Source organism: Acanthopagrus latus, chromosome 5, assembly GCF_904848185.1.
Source record: "Acanthopagrus latus isolate v.2019 chromosome 5, fAcaLat1.1, whole genome shotgun sequence".
Lineage (NCBI taxonomy): Eukaryota > Metazoa > Chordata > Actinopteri > Spariformes > Sparidae > Acanthopagrus > Acanthopagrus latus.
In genome coordinates this window covers 24,128,227-24,150,403 of record NC_051043.1, presented here as the reverse complement: position 1 = coordinate 24,150,403, position 22,177 = coordinate 24,128,227, and the positions used below count along the sequence as shown (strand labels likewise).

The 22,177-nt window shown below is 43.8% G+C and overlaps 1 protein-coding gene and 1 long non-coding RNA gene across 4 annotated transcripts in view; one reads left to right on the top strand and one right to left on the bottom strand.

The window, feature by feature from the left end:
• pde4d (phosphodiesterase 4D, cAMP-specific) overlaps positions 1–22,177 on the bottom strand; it is a 176,541-nt gene that overhangs the window by 152,256 nt on the left and 2,108 nt on the right. The window contains exons 1-2 of one of the 3 annotated variants that reach the window (XM_037099084.1): positions 17,529–18,034; positions 8,302–8,360 (exon numbers count right to left, since the gene is read on the bottom strand). In XM_037099084.1, the coding sequence (XP_036954979.1) occupies positions 8,302–8,346 (45 nt within the window). In that variant the 5' untranslated portion in view covers positions 8,347–8,360; positions 17,529–18,034. Of the gene's footprint in view, positions 1–8,301; positions 8,376–17,528; positions 18,035–22,177 lie in introns of those variants that run through there. The other 2 variants (XM_037099085.1, XM_037099086.1) reach the window with 2 other exon arrangements.
• On the top strand, positions 14,578–15,257 carry LOC119020029. Its single transcript, XR_005075215.1, has 3 exons — positions 14,578–14,653; positions 14,740–14,808; positions 14,954–15,257. It is a non-coding gene; the product is annotated as an uncharacterized LOC119020029 (long non-coding RNA).

Here is a 22,177-nt window from a genome sequence, read left to right as displayed (position 1 = left end):
CCGCTCTATATCACGGGGGGATCAAACGACGTATGACGTAGGGATCTGCTTTCAAAGCTGCTCAAAGTGACTCATGCATGATTTATTAATAAATTCATATCAATTAGACCATTTTGTCGGCAAACAGGAAGAAGCCATCCCTAGCGCCATCCTTTTCTGTTGACCTTTTAGGAGATTAAGATTGCACCGAACATCACGCACGTGATGCTTGGCCTTTCAATTTTTTGTACAAGTTCACGGTGGAAACAGCATTTAGACAAGACCTCAGCCCTGACAGCTTCACGATAATTATGCTCGGATAGAAAAGTATTTTGTAGAAAATGAAATCATCAGAATGTAAGGAAGAACACGCTTCCTTGATTCTTCTTTCTTTATCCTTTGGCAGCATATCCTGCAGACGCCATCTGCTGAGAAGGGTTTGAAGCGTAACCTGAAGCTAGCTGAGAGGCATTCCCTCACGTTTGTGATGACATAATATCCATTTTTGTTACATCGTTTTCCATTCCGCTGCAAAAACTTGGTGTTTTTCTGACATAAACTATTCAACAAGACAGCTGTGATCACAAAATGCTTCAAGAGTCAGAATGAAAAAACAGGACTCTCTTCTGGCCTTGGGGAAACTTGCACCATACTCAGTATGTGCAACCCTCCAGCGTCAGCACCATCATTTATCTCGGCGCTCTGAATTCAGCGAGTGATTTTTTATCAGAGAATGAATCTTAAATGGATTCTGGGTAAAGCCCGGGAGCAACGAGCGAGAGCGGTGGCTGGGAGAGAAGTTAAGACAGACAAAAGGGAGGATGAGAGACGGGGAAGGAGGGAGGGGAGATGAAAAAGAGAGACTGATATTGGAGGAGAAGCAGTAAATCACCAGGTTGAAAAAACAATTTGGTCCATCCATTTGTCTGGCGGTACATAGGCAGCGCTCCGCTTTCTGGAACCAAACACTATATATGAAACCAAGGGGAGAGAAGTTATCGTTATCTACGAGCTCACTTTATTGATAGCCTCCTTGGATGTGAAGAGAGCACATGGTGTATGCAACCTGATTGATTTCGGCAAACTTGATATCGACGGCTCATGTTGCTCTGCAGTCAGTCGCGGCTTTCTGTTTGGCACATGCCGTCTTGGTAAAAGGGTTGCCTCAACAACACGGGCTATCAGTCGCCTCATGGAGAGACTTACTGGTATTTATGACCAGGATGTGTGTGTGTGTGTGTGTGTGTGTGTGTGTGTGTGTGTGTGTGTGTGTGTGTGTTCTTTGCTGCTCGATCTGGTGGATCAGGGAGTTGTAAAACAGACCAACCCGTGGGGTAATAAAAAAAAAATAACTCACTTCCTCTCTTTCGGTACACAGTGCTCACAGCTTCAGGATGAATTGAAGAAGGGTGGTGAGCTGGGATTGGGAATATTCCACTGTTTAAGTCGTCTGTACTCTGTGGACCCACGTTATGAATAATTCCACCGACACAGGTTCATGATGGTTCATTGTGTCCATACATAGGAATGGTTTTGCATGGGCGACGCAGCCTACTGCTTGAATAAAACATACTGCGGTGTGGCCTCCGATCTGGTCTGGGAAATACACGGCAAAACAGTGACTTTAGATATTAATTTCAGCTCCTATACTGTAGTTAGCATTTTATGTGGATTTGCATCAGTCTTGTGAAGAAAATAACATGTGGCAATTCGTAGATATGTTTTATTACACAGTACACAGAACAGAGGCGTTTCTGGAAGCTTTACTTGCCGCTAAAGGTCTTAACTCCCCATCTGTCATCGGGATACCTCAGCTCCGTGACACATTAACTGAGCGAGATATAGTGCGTGCTTGCAGCAGCACCACATGTGGCAGTAATTGTGAATTCCACCGTTCCTTCCTTGTATTTACGTCAGCTGTGGGAAATATCAAACACCTCCTCGCATCCACTAGGTATCGGCTGCTACTGTTATATGCAAATTGCCTTTCTATTCTTAGACATTCATGGCATACATGAAGCAACATGATTACCCCCCCGCCCCTTTTTTCTTCCCCATCTCAAGTGCATTTTCCATTCGTTACAGCGTTCTCAGTTGAGCTGCAAAATATGTATGCTTCTAACAAGGTTGTGAAAAGCGTATAGATATTGCAGGTTAAGGCAAAGCAGGCACAGAGGGCACTATAACGGCGTACATCCTCTGGTTTCCTGTTTATCTCTGCGGCAAAAGTGAGAAAAACGAGACGTGAGAAAAAGATTAATTGCGAGAAAGCAAGCTGATAAAGAAGTAACAGCGGCGTCCTGAAGTGTCATACTGGAGGTGTTGAGGGAGATGAATCAATTTGATTCAAAGAGCCCCCCTCTAGTAGCCTAGGAGGCAGAGAAGAAATGCCTGGCAGGGACATGACCCGGAGTCTTCCTCGGCTTGAGGCATTGCTTTGTGTGCGGCGAAATGAGATGAAACACTCTCGAAGCGCCTCAAACCTACAGGGAGGGGAAAGGCTCTGCGGCAGATGCAGAAAACAATACTAAAACAATGATACGCGGCTGATGGGATACAGTCACTTAAGAGGCACAACACATTTCGTCTTATTTTTCTCATCTTCACCAAGGGTTGGGGTCACTGCACTGCGATATAAAGATAAAAACACAAAGCCCACTCGCAATCTCTTGTATCTACAGACAAGCGAGCTGCTTTGAAGATAAAGCATCGGCGTCTCGACTGTTTTGTAATGGGAAAGTGAGAAGGAAGCACGCCGCATGTGTCATCCAGGAATTGAATCTGCTTAAACTGTGACACTAACAGGGCAGCAGATTAATCACTCCATGAATCCTCCATGTCGACCCACCCGGGGCCAAGTTCACACACACACGCGGCTCCTCATGCATCAGCCCCACGTCCGCGCCGAGATGTGCCGCCAAACACCTTATGCAAGATTAATCACACTTTAAACGCAGTCAACAGGCTGTGAAATGAGAGCGGCGAGTGGCTGGTAATGTTTCTTTACACGAGGATAAATAAATATCCAGCCCGGGCCTACCTCTCCACCTGCGTGTGCGGGGATTGTGCACGAGGCTGCCTTCGACATGCAGACAGACCCTGACAAACACACGGGCACCGGCTTAGATAAAAACAAACCTCCACGGGTCGAGTTTTGGCAGGCCTGGAGGGTAAAAAACATACAATTTCCCTGAGTGCCTGAGTATGCCCTCTATGCATGGAGCAGCCGGCTAATCTAATTAAATGTTTCAAATATGCAGTAGATTGCTCTACTCGCTCATAAATAAATAAGCAGGTAGATAAGCATTCGCTCCACAACAATTAACATTGTTTGCTCTGGGCCTGTCAAATCAGTGATAAGAAGACCGCAATTATCAGCTCTATCAGAACAATGACCTTCACTGCGTTCGAAGCAGTAAAATGTTCATTTGGATGAAAAAGCAGATGGTGGATTACGAGGACAGATGAAGAGCCTCCTCATCCCTGAGACGAGATAATTAAAAAAAAAAACATTTCTCGGCGTTATTGTTCGCGATAAGTGGTACCCGTCTTTAATGTGTCTCTCAAATCCTGAAGGGAATTCCAACAAGTGTTAAGGGCTAGAGCAACGGCTTTTTGGGAATTGATCAGCGCAAAGTGGCACTTCGGAGCATTGTTGCTTTTGGTAAGATGTCTGTACGAGAGGTTAGGGAAAAAATCATTACATGTTGTCCCAGCCCTTTATTCCATTACACCATGTCCACTCCCTTTATTTGATGTCCTGCAGCTGTCCCTTGTCCTGCTCATCCTTCAGTCACTTTCCGCCCCTCTGATAATGTTCCCCTCCTCTGATCCCGTTCAATCTAATTTCCCCCGCTCTTTTCATTTAATATCTTGTCATCCACTTCCCCTCTCATCTCATCCTGCCAGCCCCTCACCTGTATGTTGCCGTGTGAACTGGCTGTCCTGACGAATAACCTGATTTAAAGTCGGTAAATAATTCAAGCCTTAATTCAGATCATCTCCTCCTTTGCACTCCTCCCATGCGCTACATCTTTACCATATCCCCCGGTCCATTCACCTCAATCATAACCTTCCTCCCTATCCTTGTGGCCGGAGAGGCCCGAAACACATGGCCTGGATGCTCCCCTGCCGGGCTCTAATTGGTGATCAAGATGTGCGCGGGAAGAAGACGGAGCGGCGTTCAGCCCATTTCCATTCCCTCATCACATTCACAGGGCCACAGTCACATCTGCGTAACCATGGTGATGCTGATAAGGTGACTCATGACTATTCATCAATGGCGCCGCCTGATTGGACAGCCCCCAGAGCCTTGCGAAGCGTATTCATCAGCGCAGCCTGTGTCCCTGCTCTACCTCAGTACGCCCTTCAGGAGGATGAGGGAGAATCTCTGCTGCGCTCGGTTTCTTTTTCACACTCACCTCTTGTCTTAACCTCACCCTGCACCTCGCCTCTCTTCCCTCTAATTACCTGTCCCCTCGTGACGTCCCACCCATTTCTCTCGGCACTTGTCTCTCCTCTCCAGCCCCTCTGCCCGCTCCCGTCTTAATTGATGAAGACATTAATCACAGGCACGCGAGACATCAGCGGTTGCTCATCTGGCCGTATCTCTGCACGGTCACATATCCTGCTCGTATCTCACAGTTAAGATTACATGTGAAAGTGGATTGCAGTAGTCACTTCAGATTCTTTTTCAAACAGCTTAACGAAGGAAGAAAAAAAAAATGATTATGTTTCCACAGGACCCTTTTTTTTGTAATGTACAGTGTGTAATTTTAAAATTCATCACCTCCTAAGAGACAGAAAAAGTGAATCATCAGTTTTTGTTCCATTAGTAGTGGTTTTATACCATTTTAAAGGTCATTTGTTCCTGTTGTTATCCATTTTTTAAATAACCATTTATATTTGTTCTGCTCTTTTTTTTTTTTTTTTGTTATAATGTGCCAGTGGGACTACATGCTCTTTGTTCTAATGTAATGTTGTGCGTCAGTTTGAACAGCCCCAGGAGTTCATTAGCATCAGCATCCATTTAGATTTTCAGTTTACAGTACAGCACTGTTTAATAGATGCTATTTAAAGGTTCAGTGTGTAAGACAGCTGTTGAAGGGAGCTCCACAAAGATAGGGGGCAGCATATTATCAGTGTTGCTGCCTACTGATGCTCATGATCCACAAGCTTCCTTGGAGGCCACTGGGCAAACTATTATGGGCTATACTTGTGTTTCTTTGCAAAACTACTGTAAGTAAGTATCATGATAACTGGTACATGGATAACCCTTTTCAAGGCTTGAGAAGTGTTATCTTATGGGTACAAGCAACAATAATAATGGAGGAAAATATTCACTCAATAAAGTCACTCACCTAGAACATCATGAATGAATGAAAAAGTTGGTTTATAGTTGCACATGTGCTCTACACAGAATGTAAGGTGTAACCTGTCCAGGTGACCTGTGCTGTACTTTACCCGGTAAACACACCAACCCCCTCGCAGGTGTCTCTGGGCTAGGTACGGTGGACAGGCAGAGTGTCCACAGGGACAGCTGCCCTTCTATGACCTGAGAAGTGCAGCAAGCTAACATCCATCGGGGACTTTAAAATCAGAAGAGGTCAGTGTGTTTACAGAGGAAGCTACATGTTACAGTCCCTGGTTTTATCAATTTCCGCTTCACCAGAGGAGAAGCTGGGAAATGTGATGCTACCAAGCGGACCAAAAGTTACATTATTGAAGAGGTGCACATCAGGCTGCAGTGTAAGCTATAGCGTATGACATGTATCTATGCAGCTACAGTGCAAATTCAGTGCACAACTAAATAAATAAAGATAGATTGGAAAACAGCAGTGAGAGTGACGGCATGTACTGGAAGTCATGCCCACAATGTGAACAAAGAAAATAGGTGGGTTTCTTTTTCTAATGTATCTTTGTAGCTACTAGCAGCAAGCTGTGCAGCTTATGGCATTATTAGCTGACAAGAGTTTGCCTGGACTGTGACTTTGGATCATGCGGGAGTCGCAGGTTTACACTCAACATATGATGATAAGCTTGAAGATTAAAATGACATTTTTTTCTTTCCAACACATATACAGCGCAAGGGCATCTTCCGCAATTTTACAGCAAAGCGCACTCAGTGCGTTGAAGCTGTTGAGCAAATAATAACATGGTTCCTATACACATCAAGATAAAGTGGAAAAGTGCGGAGAACTCAGCACCGGGCTGTAATGGCTTATTTGACATTTCTGTCTCATCTTTCACTATGACTCATATAGAAAAGTGGACCACGTGGCAAACTTACAGCAGGAGGGAAACAGATTTTATTTTTTTTCATTTTCTTTTTAAATCCGTCATTTGTATTTTGGCCGAGATCCCCACGAGCTTCTTTTCAAGTGAAGTTTTTCTATTTGCATACTCGATGTATTTCCTCTTTGGTGTCAGCCCATTTGTAAGACTGGCACACCGGCCCTACGCTTGAACTTCAACTCAAGGTCAACAACTGTAGAGTATGATTGAATATCTTATTCATGCACGGAGGGAGGGGATAAGCCTGATAGTGTCTGCTGCCACTCTATCCGAGCTCCATCTCTGGTTGAATGCGGCAGCTCTGACCTCTCTACTTGTTTGTTAGGATTTCCAGGAACCTGCCTATCAAATCCAGATGGATGGTGGTGGGTGACGGACAGCTCGCACACAACACCATGTGAGAGCGCTGATACAGTGTACGAGCTGTGGGGGATGGGTGATAAAAGAGATACGCAATGAAATTAACACTCCAGTTTTTAAATAAATAAATAATAGCCTAAATAAAAGCCTGTATGGGCATTTCTTGTTAAGAATTAACCATGGCAAAGATGTGCAGCATCTACCTTGTCATGTTGTGTTATTTACTGTGTCACATAAAGCCAATAGTGTCATCACTCATCACAACATGGACTTATAAGAAACCAAAAAATATGGTCGCAGAAGTGAAACACTTCAGAACAAACCTTTAAAACAAATGCAAAAAAGGTTTACAAAAAAATAGTCCCGAAATCATTATACAATGAATGATAAGAACACACAATTCATCTTCAGTCCCACCCGAATCACTTAATGAACACAGCCCTCCTTTTCAGGGAAAACCATTAAAACTACCTGCTTTGAGACATAGCTAATGTTGTGTCCCTGAGGGTGCATTACCATGTTTGCATTCCACTTCATATAAGCCGTTTCACTGAGACGATATGTTGGTATTCCGGTTTAGCCATCAAACATCAAGGGACATCTCCCCGTCTGCATAAAAATGAATTTGCCGCGAGCATCTTCAATACCAGACTTTGATCCGTTATGAAACATGTATAATAATCAAAGACAATAAATATTTCACCTCACTAATCCAGGGATGTCTTTACAGAGATGCTAGTTGTAGATCAGAGCTCTGGTTTGTTTTATTTGAATAATCTAAACATTAGCTGTATGCATTACATTCATGTAAACGTACGATAGGGTTATTACAATAAAACAATATTGCAGTATTTATAGGCTATATCAAATATGACAGTCTTTTTCTCCAAATACCCCGACAGTGATGTTGTAGGAATGAGGGTATATTCAGTACATTCAGAAAGTATTTACACTATAAGACTTTTGATAAATGATAATCAGTAACATGGATATAATGACTAAGTGAGTCCAAATCCATCCATCCATCCATCCATCCATCCATGCAACATAAACTCTCTAACACATGTTCTCTGATCATTCTGTACATTTGAATTTTATCTACTAATGCCAGCTGAAATTTGACAAACAGCTACAACAGAAAGACACAACACAAGAATTTAGCAACAGACAGATCACACAATTCAAAATGAGGTGAAGAAAGAAGAAAGTGTCAGGGCCTTTGATTCTAGCACTTCCCATCATCTGATAATTGCGTGAACAGCGAAATACTGGGGTTCCCTGAGAGGGAGTACATCATTTTCCTCTGTATTGGAAGGTAAATGCATACAAAGTGCTGCTATGGAAATAAAAAAACTCACTCATTACTAGCTGTAAAGCACATATTGCAATAATAATGTGTGGTGTCGCCACACTAAGACCATATAGTCTCACGTGGTGATAGCGTATAGTATTGATATATTGCCCAGCCCTAATTTACATTATACCAGGCCCTTATTTAATTGCATGAATAATGACGTACAATAGAAAGAAATTAGAATGGTTTTGCCATACGAAGGAGGGAAATGAAGACTTTTTAAAGATTTAAAGATGAAAGATTACAAAAAAGGGATGTAAAAAAGGATGTAAAATGAATGCAGACAAAAAGACAAAAAGCTGGTCTTCACTTACACTCTCCCGCTGGTTGTCGTCCCCGGACCGGTCATTCTTTTGCATGGTGCGTGCCACCCCTGAAAACAGGCAGGCTTCAGTCAGAAACGAGACAAATCAACAAATTAATGAAGAGCATCGATGACGAGGCACCTCATCTCATCTAATTCCCCCCCCAAAAAAACTGGTTATGTAAATTTTAAAGATCACTTTTTTTTTTCTTTTTTTTTTTAAATATCTTCTGGCTTCTTCATGTAACGTTTAGCATTAATAAACAAACAAAACACATACACATATTGCACAAATCTGTGAACAATGTGTGTTCTTTTTTAAAAATGTGTTCTTTCCTATTTGCGTGTAAGACAGCGATGAGCTGAACGGCAGAGGTGCATTTAAACCTCCAGGGGCTGATTTGTTTTGAGAAAAAGAAAGCTTTGATCTCCAGGACAACCAGGTACCTGTGGGTTCGTGTGTCGTGTGTGTGTGTGTGTGTGTGTGTGTGTGTGTGTGTGTGTGTGTGTGTGGTGTGTGTGTGGTAGAGAAACGGAGCCATGCTGGGATCCACTGGCCTATTAGGATGCATTAGAGTGTAAAAGGTAAAGGTCAGTGAATTATCAGCCAGAGTTACACAACCCTGTTCTGTTTACCTGGCCTAATAACCCCGAGCCTACACCTGCCTCTCCCTCTTCCCTGTCTTTGTCTCACCCTCTGTCACTCACACACACACACACACACACACAAACACATGCGCAAACACACTTGGCCGAGACAAACTGTACTGAACAAGATGTCCACAGACGTTTGCGGAGCGTAAGAAAGCATTGTGGCACATGCGGATGTAAATAATCGAACTTTTGTGGTGTTTTATTGGCGCGTTCAAGGACTGTTTATTTGTGTTCCATCACTCCTGTCACGTCTCGAGTCGACTTTCTCCCCGGTTGTTATCAACCTGCATGAAAATATCAAGAGAACGGGCAGACAATTCAGGAATCCTCATCTTCCTCTGCACTTTTAAAACAACTCCTGCTGTCCTCTCTGTATATTACTATCAAATTTAGCGCAGATGTATATATGCAGTGCATGAATAATGTATTTTCCCCCTGCGACTTGCTTTATGGCTGTCTGTGTTCCGTGTTAGTGCTCACAATTCATTTTTCTCGGCCCATCCCATGCAAAGCAACACATACCTGCATGTCACTCGCCATTTACCACACAGTCCTTCATTTCCATGGTCCACGAGCTTAGCAAAACAACACCAACTCGGCTCTGTCCCTCTCTAACCAGTCTCATCAACAGCACTGGATGTACTTTGAATGAGAGATCAGTCAAATGGGTCACACATTATCCAACCACTCCGGTCCTTTAAGCTCCGGCCCCTCTCCGCTAAACAGATGTGGAGTGACAGGATGGCCAGGTAATTACCACACAGACGGAAAAACAGACAGAGCCGGCAGGACAGTCTCCATCGATTAGGTTCCAGAGGAGAGGAGAGGAGAGGAGAGGAGAGGAGAGGAGAGGAGAGGAGAGGAGAGGAGAGGAGAGGAGAGGAGAGGAGAGGAGAGGAGAGGGATATTTATGAAATGGTGACAAGGCTTCATATAATGCTGCCTTTGGGACAAATAAACTGATTTTGTCTGTCATAACTCTGAGGACAGAGGACAGAACATGTGCACTATATCAAGCATTCGCATATAATAAACACAAAATGACTTCCTTTTAGAGTTAAGGTTTTTTTTTTTTTGCATACGCTCGTTCACTCTTTTCATCAGTGGAATCCAACTGGGACAATTAATTTTTTTTTTTTTTCTTTCAGACGAATCGCGTTTGAAGCACCATCGAAATATTCAAACCCTCAGTTTTGTCAATTTGGGCCGGGGAGCACAGTCCCACTCAGACTGCGGGGTGCACCGAATGATCGCAGCGTGACAGATGTGAAAATGTCGATTTGGTCCTCGTTTACTGTAAGCGGACGAGGGTACAGTGGGGACTGATACAGCCGGAGTCAGGGTGACTTCATGTGGGTCTGCACAGTATGTTCATCCCTTGTCCCTGTGTCCCACATATATAGAGTCAACGTCCCACATTTTCACTGGCTAGTTTTCAATAGTCAAACCGCTGCAGCACAGATGCTTCTGACACACTTTCCTAAAATCTGGCTTTCATCCAGCAGCTGTGTGTTTCGTTTTATGCATAATGAATAAACATGGGTGAAAAAAGTTGACTTTAATTGGTAATTGTATACAAATTACCTCTCTGCATTGGTAATCTACAGCACTGCACTACATCAACGCACTCAACACACTATTTGTTCCGCATTCGGTTTTGCTGCAATCTGGTAGTCTAATCTTGAAAAGGCTATGTTTCATGGCAGAAGGCACACGAGGCAGATAATCATGAGCACAGAGAGCAAGATAACCTCGGGGCAAAGCCGCAGCCTTGACCTATGCTCACATTCTGCTATTTTTTGCAAGTGTTAACTGCGACAAACCATCGCGCTCCGCCACAGTTACGGGCTTTGGAATCAGAGCCGATTTGTCTCAAAGAAGTCTCAGTGCGGAGAACATGTAAATGTTCAGTCCAAACATTTCCTGGCAGCTCACATTTAACTGTCCCTCCGCCGTCACTAACTGTTACGAGAATGCGCGTCCTGATGGTTGTGCCGTCTGCAAAAGCATTGGCTGTGTGCTGAACTGGATGCATTTTACACAATTGCACTTGCATTGCAAAAAAAAACCCTGTCAATTATTTTCAATTCGTCTAGACTGCAGTTTCGAAAAGATAAACAGATATTTTAGTCAGTGCCGGCCTTCCTCTGGTTGTATACGGCTGTCGGCGCAGCCTGTCAAGGCTGAGAAACCTCATATTATACCAGACAGGCAGAGGGATACTAACTTCTCCTTAACATGGCGGCGCAATTGGCATTTCTCAGCTGTCAGGGGGCTAAGCTTCTCAGTGCACACTGTCTCGTCATTAACAGTGACTCTAAGTCAGCTGAAAGGTCCACCAGGGCTTGAATTAATCAGAAGGAGCTGCTCAGATGACCGAGATAGACTCTCCCTTCCATCTCTTCGCTCTCTCTCTTTCTCTCTCTTCGGGGTGGACCTTGAGCCCAAACCGTGATGACTCTTCAAAGCAACGTGGATTTCAGCCTTGAAAGCACAAGAATAATTTAGCAACGGGGGGAAAGAAAAATAAAAAACACAACAAAAACCGAATCAGCAGGAGACATGGCGCGGATACAAAGTACACAGAGGGAGAAACAGAAGGATAAGCAACATCACGCGCTCGATTCCCAGCCAGCAATTACTATTCACCTTGTTATACATGCTCCTGAAAGACACGTTAAGATACATCTTTGAACGCGCAGAATTCTCAATTAAAGGGGCAGCCAATGACTGCGCCAGCTTCCCTTCAGGGATCTGGGTTGTAAAGACTGCTCGTGCTCTGTGACACGAATACATTTTTAGACTGAACAACTGGTCACGTGACGCTCTCCTTCTTTCAGACAGTCTCTTCAGTGACAGTCAGCAGCACCAGTTTCTGCACTAAAGACAAACACACACCCAGTCCTGCTTTTGTTGAGAAGGCAGGCGCCTCTTATTGTTCGTGTGTCTAGTGTGTGTGTGTGTGTGTGTGTGCGATGGAGCAGACTGGCAGGGTGTGTGCCGACAGTGCAACCGCAGGGGGCTGATTTCTGTCTGGGCTCGAGCATGAGTTGAGGTGTGATTAGACCTACAGCCCCCCCCTCCATAGAGAGTTCCAGATACAGTACATATAGAAAAACTCTGTTTGCAGATTGCTATCCACCACCACCACCCCCGTCCCTTTGATACATCCTCTGCTGGCTTTTTCAATTAACTTCCTGCCATCTTTGGGAGAGCGATGACAGTTTATCCTGTGTGATCACATTAAAGCGAGTGGGCAAAAAAAAAAAAAAAAAAACTGAGCTGAGCTATGACTTCTCCTCGCCCCAGCAGCAGAAGGTCACGGCTGTCTAATGTCCTCTAAATTTTCCAAGCTGCCGCGTGAAACATCTCTTTTTTTTTTCCACTTGTCGAGCTCCCCACAGCTGCTTATTGAATAATCTCTCAAAAGTATCTCTCGCCCTTTTTATTGTAGCCATTCAATCAGCTGGGATGAGCGAAGCAGGCGGCAGCGGCTCTGCTGAAGTAGCCGGTCACTTTGTATTCTCTTTGTTAGGCTGATTAATCAAGTGTGCCTTTTGTGTGTGTGTGTGTTCAATTTGCCAAGCTAATATTTTGGAGAAAGGAGATTAAACATTGCTGACATTGATCGCCGAGCTCAGACGGTGAAATCAATCAACAAATCAGTCAAAAGCTGCTGAAAAGGGTCCATCTCAGACTCTTTAAATTAAAATAAATTACAACTCATTACACGGCACACATCAGTGTTTCTCAGGGTAAATAGCAGCAGCGCTTGTTTGACGCTCACTTAAAGCGGCCCATGTACTATCCAATCAGTCTCATTTCTCAGCTATTGACTGAAGTGGATTTTTTTTTTTTCCCCCACCTCGTGAAGTTCCCCCACTCAGAGAAGCAAAAATATTATCCTATTGATTCAGTAATTGTATTACAGTCGCTGATTGCAGTTTTAAGATCACCGCTGAAGCGTTTCTGTGGCGAGGATGGGCTCTCGTTGGGAGGAATAAATGAAGAGAGGAGTCTCTGCTCTCGGCGTTTGAAGCTGCAGCCGAAACATAGCAGTGGCTCCTCCAAGTGGCGCCGCGCTGTCTGGACACGGTGAGCGATGTTAAGAAAGATGGGTCCCAACAGTGTGTGGAGGGACACACCTCCATTGTTTGGCTCACCTTGTCCTGTCCTTCACACCGAGGACAACCATTACCCACTGCAGCAATCCCTCCATCCATCCCTCCATCCCTCCATAAATCAACTGCCATCAAAAGCACTGGACGGCTGTCACCTCCTTGTAATACAATCACACTCAAACTCAAAGGCATGCCAGCACATTGTACATGTGGGCACAAGCACCCTTGAACGCAACCTGCTGAATGATGAATGTGTGCCGTCACTTGGTACAGAGTGTCTATTTTAGGAGAGATAAGGAAAGTCCTCGTTCTATACTCCAGAACTCCACACTTCATCACTGTGTGCGGTGACTGCAGAGGCTCCAATTCACTTTCAAGTGTGGACAAATGGAGAGCAGCTGCTATTAAGCCATATCTGACAAAACAGCTCAATTTCCTTTCCATTCATTCCAGCAGCACTTTGTTGACAGTGATGAGCCCTTTGTAGAGGCTCGAAACAATTTCACAGCGAGTGGACCGCGGATGAAAATACAATAACATTTACTTGAAATGTAAATGAGCCCGCGCACCTCGAGCTCCTCGAAAATAATTGTCTTATATTCCACCTATTGTCCCGCAGACCAAAGTATGAGTCACACGGTTGCTATTATTTGCTTTTTGTGCTGTGAAATTGAGGTCATCGGATGTGGGAGTATTTTGAAAACAGCTTGATTTCCAACTGTGCTTCGGCAATAAAAGTCTGTCTGATTGAAATTACTCCTATTCCAGGGTCTTCACTCTTCAGACAATTTGTTTGGCTCACTCGGCGCTCAGAGATGGACTGCCTGTCTATAATTTCACTAATAGTTAGAAAAACAAACACAACAATGAAACTGTTTCGCCATAAGAACTTCTTAGATGATAGTCATCTAAACGTCCTTTAAATGTTAATACTATGCCTGCCTTTAAAGGTAAAATAATAGGATTTGCTCTGAAGATGAATGATCTGATGAACTGATCGCGTGTACAAACTGTGCACTGTGTTTGACTCTGTCCCTCAGCTGAGCCCTGCAGGAACAGGTGATGATCTACACAGACATCTGCTGCGACCGAACAAAGAGTAACCTTCCACTTTGTTTTCAAATTTAAACTCTAGTAAAAAACGGTTTTGCATCATCTGCACTTTGTCATTTTCAAAATGGGATGTGATACTAATCCAGACTATGGACTCACCAACAAATGCAACTTCTGCTGTCAAATGTAGAAATGTACAGTTATATATTGGCCAGATGTTTGAAAATGTATAAAATATATGTCAGTATTGGTGAAATTATAGCAGAACAGTGGAGTGGATTATATGAAACCAAATAGCATACACTGACTTAACAAGCATGGCATGTACACACTCCAGTACAGTAGGTGGTGGTATGCACCTTCACAGCTTTGCTATAAATAAGCAGTGAAGAGAAGAAGAAGAAGAAGAAGAAGAAGAAGAAGAAGAAGAAGAAGAAGAAGAAGAAGAAGAAGAAGAAGAAGAAGCAGAAGAAGAAGAAGAAGAAGAAGAGAACATCCTGCTGTCGCACTCATGACGTCAAAATGTTGCACCCGGTTAGAGCCAAACAGTGTTCAGTAGTAAAACTGTAAATATGTTGTCATTGGTGTTGATCTTTTTTTTTTTTTTTTTTCAATTTCAGAGGAAGACAGACTGCCAGCTGCCTCCTGCAAGTCCCTCAACTTAATGGAAGAGCAACACAAAATCAGTGGTGTGCCCCTTTTAAATATCATTTTCATAACTTAATAAATGTTTAAAAAATGACAAATTCTTCTGCCAAAGTGTTGTGTTCATGTGGATTTTATGGTCATTTAAAAAATGCATAAGTTTACCATTTCATTTATTCTTTATGTCAGTGAACAGCAGCATAACTGCTGCAGGTCTTTCAGCTCAGCGTTTTGAATTAACAGTGAGCGGCTCAACCGTTTGCTCTCATCGATCTTTGTTTCGAGCCACCGAAGACAGCTGTTTTCCAAAAATAAATGCCCAGATGGACCTTTAGTTACCTACGAACTGGTGAACGCAGTGGAGCAACTGGCAGCTAAAGAGATGAACTCTCCCCAGGAGCTGGTTGACAGCTCAAAAGAATAATGTTCTATATCAGATTAATGTGTGACTAAAAGTTGATTTGCAAAAAAATAAAAAAATAAAGTCATCAAATTAAAGTTATTTTGTTTGAAATCTTGTTATTTTTTTGTTTGTTTATTTTTTTCTTGTGCACTTCAGGGAATATCTATATAATTAATCTTGGCCATGAAGTAAACATCCTATTTTACAGTAACGTCTTTTAAGAGCCAATTAAGAGGGTCACCAGAGGACAGAAACTGTTGTGGCCTTTGAAACTGTAATCTGTAGAATTCCTTTCATTTTTAATGCTGACTGACATTTCAGTCAACCTACGTGTCAGCACCAGTTTATGGCCCGCTGCAGGCCGGTTAAACCAGGTAAAGCCTCCAGTGAATGGCTACTGAGTCAGCAGCAGTGACAGTCCATGTTGTTGCCCACAAAGAGTAGAATGCAGATGAGCATTAGACAAAATAACATTTGATGCATTTAGATCTAACTACTTTGTAGGGATCATGAAACAGTGCTGCTCTGCCCTGAGCTGCCAGCAGAGGTCCCCAGAGAGCTATTATTCTCAGCTTTAACGTCTCACATCCCTTCTGATGCCCTCAAACAGAAAACATACAATAAGATATATCTTAAATCCACAGTAAATATCTTCACATATATATTTACAAAGCAGCTAGCACTATACAGCACATCCACTGCCTCTGCTCTTGTGAAATTACACAATTCTACGCTGATGTTTCTGTTTGTGTCCTGACCCGACAGCCCTCTTTTTCCAGCCCTCTCACGCACAACAAGGCATTGTCTCCTCTCCGATTTCTCTCGTACACACGGCCCACTACCGCCTCATGACATCACCGACCCAAGGCGTAAAGTAGGGCCCTGCAGAGCCACAGATGAGTCACTCCTATCTGTGCAGCCCAGCAGTAAAACAGCAGGCACGCAGCGGTGAGCTGAATCTCCCCGCCTGCATCTCCCCCCCCCACACCTCCATCAGATGTGATTCAATATGGCCACTGATGACTGACTGAAGAATGCCTCTTAATGTCAAGGTCGCAAAAGTGCTTTCCTCCCCATCTAATGACCCAGCTAGTTAGAGAATGACTGGCAGCAGTGTAATTAACGCTGGGTGCCTCGCCAGTCCTTTTCCATATGTTAACACACAGGCTTGGGAAGATACACCAAACAAAGCACGGACGCAGAGGCTGATTTATGTCCGGGGCCGGCACCGCGATCTGCTTCGAACATGATGAGCAGCATCAAAGTGTATGAAATAAGCGAGGCTTGCTTTCATGTATACTGCAAATCAAACTTGAATACATGATTGCACCACAATAATTAAAGCTTCATTTACCCTCCATTTTATTGTTCGCTTATTGTGAAGCTCACTCTTAACACTGCTACGATGAGAGGTTTGTTGCATGAACACACACACACACACACACACACACACACACACACACACAGAATATGAACCCTGACCCTGCGTCCAGCCACATTAGAACATTTTCACCCGAGGCGCGACACGGTTTTTCCCCTTGGCACAATAGCTTCAGCGCCTGTGAACGCATCACGCCTTTTCTCTCCCACAATATTTTAATAAGGTAGAACATTTTCCATGCAAGCGCTCACACAATACTGCAGAGCATCTCGACTTTTACATTTCAGCAGCCTATAATACATTCATTTTGAATAAAGAAAATGATGCACTGTATATGTCTACAACAATTTTTAATAATCCACCTTGAACTGTTTTTAGTTTGGTGTTCTGCTGCTGCAGACCACAGTTAGGACCGGGTCACATGCAGACTGTCTCCTTGCTACTAGGGGACCCAGGTGGCGAGGGAAATCAACACACATATTTTCAATGTCCTCAAATCTTTAAAAAAAAAAAAAAAAAAACTTAATCCAAAACCTTCTTTAAATGTTTACATATTGGTGTGTTTGATTGATTTTTCTCTTCAATCTTACACAACTTTAGTCTTGTCAATCTGCAGGAAAAAGTGATTTTCTCCAGTGGCTTCGCCTCATAAAATGTGTAAATGTAAGTTTTCCATTTCAAAATGTAATCTGAATAAGTAAACACACACATCAAAAGGAAATGTGCCATGCAAATAACTGAAATGAAATGCAGAGCTGTACTTGACTAACTAACTGCATATGAATACTGAAGTACTAACATATGCTAACAAACATCCCTAACAAAATGAATTATCATAAAAATAATCATGTGGCAGTTAAGTCATCTTGTTTGTTTCTCAGATATCAAAATGTACAGGTTTTTCTTTTCTAGCTTTGCTAAGTAACACACAATTTGAAATAACTTAAACTTCAACATGTTGGAAGTAGTTTTTGTCTTACCAGCAGATGTGTTAGCTTGACGCAGGTGAGGCTGTTAGCTTACGTCCACAGAGGAGGATTACGCCTCCTTCCCACGAGCACCAAAGCTGTCTAATGAGCTACATTCTTAGCAGACTTGTTAACATTTGCCACTGGTTAGCACACATTCTCCTAGAGTTAGCTAGGTAGACAGTGGACCTCACAGAGGGACAGTAGTACAGTGCGCAGTTAGCTACACGTGCAGCTAACATTAAACCAGCTCATGTCAATAAAAGACTAAAAAAACTAAAACACAGCTCCTTTCTGAAGATCATGAATTAGTATCTTCTCCTTCCCTTACAAGACTGCTGCGTCTAAAGTCGCCAGCCCTGAGTTTTGGCAGCACTTTCCTGCACGGAAAACAAAACCACAGTAACCTAAACTTTTTCATTTGGTCGTGTTGCTAAAATCCAATGCAAATACAAGGAGTTCAAATCAGCTGAGCTGTCCTCGAGCATGGTTCACAGAAACGACGGTGGCATATGCAGTGAATGCTTTTCGTCGGTGGAGGAGCTTCCTCCCCTGGGCAGGTTGTGCGAACGCTGCACTGGGTTACGCAAGTCAAAAGGGAAGGTAGTGTAAGGTGAGCAAAGCGGACGAACCAATCAACTGAGGAAAAGACTGCCAAAACTCTGCTGCTGTGAGGTGACATGTCATTTCAGATTTCTAGTTATGTTATGTAAAAGGAAGGCCCAACCCTCTGAGGCTCGGTTTGACCTCGGATTACACGGAGGCGAGCCAGAAAGCTGATTAAATGTCCGTAATCTTATTTTTATAAAAACATTTCCAGTGGCAGGAATACAAGGAGATCAGGGCCTATTTTTCCAGTGAAACCCTGCGATGGCCAGATTTGATCGTTTGAAACAGCATCAAACTCCCAGTGTGCTGGATGCTGTCTACATAAAAACCAAATATTTTCCAGGAGATAATGCCTCTCTAACTCGTTGGTGCAGAGACAACATGTTTTGTGATTAGCACTGAGCGGGGACCAAGTAAACCAGCAGAAAATCAAATTCATCATGGACTCTCGACTTCGCTTGGTTATTGTATGGAACTGGGGCATCCTCAAGTTCACACATGTCACCACTGGCTGTGGTGCCCATTTCAGTGGAAACTGCATCAGCTCACCATAGCACTCAGCAAAGCACACAGTTCATGTACGCATTCAGTAAAGTAATGCATCTTATGTATCCATTAGCACAACTCGTTTGGTCAAAGCCCTGCAACTGCATAACCTGATCATTTGTCTCACTGATTTATGAGACGGAGCCGACTGCAAACCCCATGCTGCAGATCAACATGTTTAGGAATGATATTAATTTAGGCCCGAGGCTTGTGAGCCGACATCCTTAGATGGTCACATAGGATTAGACCCCACGAATTCACTGAACACTCCTCCAGCCGCCGCAGCGACAGAGACGGAGAGTAGGACTGTGAACGGAAAAATGGAAAGCGACGTTTTACTACAGAAAGCATCCATCCAGTTTGGAACACTAAACGAACGAAAACCAGGGGAAGGAAAAACAACGTCGCGCTGTTCTTTACGCGAGGGTTTTCGCTCCACTAATTGCTTTTTCCTTTACGAGGGAGCATTTAGTTTATCTGCGCGCTGTTCCATCTCACATCCGTGTTCGGATAAATGACACATAAATGGGATTATGAGGAGGACAAGATATCTGATGATGGGCGGTTATTAGCCCTGTGCAGATGACATCTCGGCTTTGGCATTTAAAAAAAAAAAACACAAAAAATTGTGTCCATGTCAGTGGACCGGTGCACAAAAAGGGAAACAGAAAAAGAAAGGGAAGGACAACGCAGCGTTTCTGTCGCTGTAGTATCCATGATTTCACCCCTTTGGTGCAGTTTCTCATTATTTTTACCTTATTCAGCCTCTTCGCCAGTACCAACTTTTTATCAGACATATTCTAGATAAGAAGCCAGACTGGTGTCCAAAAACTGTTGCTTAATGATAACAACGGGTTGTATATCAGCAGAGAGGTATTTCCTTTTACCCTGCCACAGAATATACAAGCTTTTTGGCTGAGACACAGGAGACGTGAGGCCACGCAGCAGTCCGTCTTCATCACTGCTAGTTCTCTGATGTGAGTGCGGCGTGTCGGGGCATTGACGTGCGAGCAAAACCTCCCTTAGCTAATGTTAACTACCTGGCTTCGGTCCATTCGTGGACATATCAGGGTTGTTATCAGACCTGATAATAACAGGGCACGTGACCGACTGCCTTTGTTTCAACACACTGTAGCCAACTTGCAAGAAAAAAACACATATGTAGTTCATGTCATTTAGAAGGAAGGTGGAGCCTCAAAGTAAATATCAAGAATAAGCTCAAACAAATCCTTTCTGGTTCTGTTGCAGGAAAAGAAGGGGAAAAAAAGAAGAAAAAAACAAGTCAAATAATCCATGTGCCGCCCCCCCTCCCATGTTTATTCAACCATTCCTTGCACAAACACTGGCTGTCAAAGGCCCTTAACTCCAATTACTCTGCGGTGTGTGCTCACTCCAAGCAATGCAATCAGTTCTCAGTCAGAGACAAGTTGATATGTTACAGAGCAACTCTATCCAGTCGTTTGACTCAGCAGCAGGCGCTGTGGTGAGACTGGAGCACTCATTATGTGCTGGATGCTCTCTGTAAGAAAAAAAATGCGTTCTTATTCCACTATTGCATGTTAAACTATCATCTTATACTGATAGTCATAAGGGTAGTGTTGGGCAGACTGGCTGTGTGTGAGTGTGTGAGTGTGTGAGGAAACAAAACAAAACAAAACAAAGGAGTTGGGTTTCAAGGAAAATATTCCCCCCAGTCAGCAGAAGCACGAAGCCTTTCATGTGTATTAGAGCTACACTGACCCCACGCCGTCTAAACATAGAAGATGTCAACAGTTGTTTACGGAAAGTTTTTTTCTGCAGCTCCGGCAAAAAAAAACAAAAGTATTCTCTTATTTGTCCAGCGAGGAACCGGGATGTGCCGTGCGAGAGATGACCAAAAGATGACCAGCGCATACCACCACTCTCTTGAGATGTTATAAAGCCCCCCCGATCATCACGCACATCCCCTTCATAATCCAGGCCAGGGCCGATGCGAAACCGCTAACCGCGCGTCTGTAAAAGTACATCGCGCTGCTACTCCTCATTTTAAAAAAAGCCAACAAACACAATGACAGGACTTCCAGTGTGAAACAAGAGGAAAGGGAAGTACAAGTGAACCCGTGGCCCCCAGCTGTTTCTCTCTTCTTCTTCTTCTTCCACTCCTCCTCCTCCTCCTCCTCTCTCAGCATGTCCCTCGGAGGTCATTCCTCCTGCCTAACGTAACAGAGTCATCACGCACAGACGCAGCAGCCGAGGTAGAGATCCGTCATCGGTTTCGTCAGGCTGCACTCATGTCGATCTCCGTGACATCAATTAGAGGCTAAATCTGCGCTAACTGCTGACCATAACATTGTGGCTCAAGAGTGAGATGTGGCATTGTGGCTCTCTTGATAACATCCAGCTGTGCTCAAGGTCAGTGTTTACTGGGCTCTACTACAGAGAGAGAGAGCCGGGGGATAAATGCATCCATCTTTTTCCTGTATGGCTCTTTTGGACATGCCTGTTGAACTCATCATGTGACATGACTGAGACGGTCTCGAGGCAGGCATATGGCGCTGCCTTGTAAGGGCATGCAAACGGAGAGGACTCCTTTTGAAGGTTCAAAAGTCACGCCTGTCCTTGGGTCTCTTATCAAGCAACGCGTTCATCACCGGATTCGTGACGATTTTTTGCCACACATCTGGAGACAGGGAAGCGGCAAACCATCTCTGAGTCGGGAACCTGTTTCCTGTCCCTTTGAAGTTCGCATAAAAACAGATAAATATACTTTCCAAGGCATCTGTTTAAAAGGACTGGACTTCAGCAATCAATCAAGCCCCGTTAATGTTATGTTCAACTCAGCAAAGACCCTGAATGACCCGTAAAAAAGCCTGAAGCACGCAGAGATTTCCTGCTCATTGTTATGGGAACAGAGTTTCCAATAAAAAGATACTTAAATGCCTCTGGCAATGCTTGCTTGTTCTGTGTGTATGTATGCATATTGCGGCCCTTCCGCACAAGAGCTTTAGAGGACTTCTGCATGCTCTCCCTTGCCAAGAGGACGGAAGAAAACAAACACGGCCTTTATTACAGTAATGAATATGCTTTGGGAAGCAAATGATATAATTTTCCATTAACTCCAGCACATAAAATGCCAAGAGTGGCTCCGGGAAACCTGTGACATTTGACTTCGCTGGCACCAAACACTGCGGTCCACTGCTGGTTGCCTGACCCCTGAACCTTCACCTCTGGATACTCATAATAGCTACAACAATAACTATGTCACTCATAGCTGCCTCGGCGAAACAGAGGCGCCTGGGTAGAGCAAAGTGTGACCAACACTTGAGTGGACATCGTAGCTTTAAGTTCAGGTCTTACAGATCATCAGCAGAGAGGCTAATGGAGGTTTTTGTGCACATATAGCACGTGCAGACACACACACACACACACACAGCTGCAGCGAGTGATACTAAAAGATCAGCAGCAGTGCAGATGCTTTTTGTCCCTGTACAGTACGCACAAAGTACATCGAGCCAAGCTCATTACTC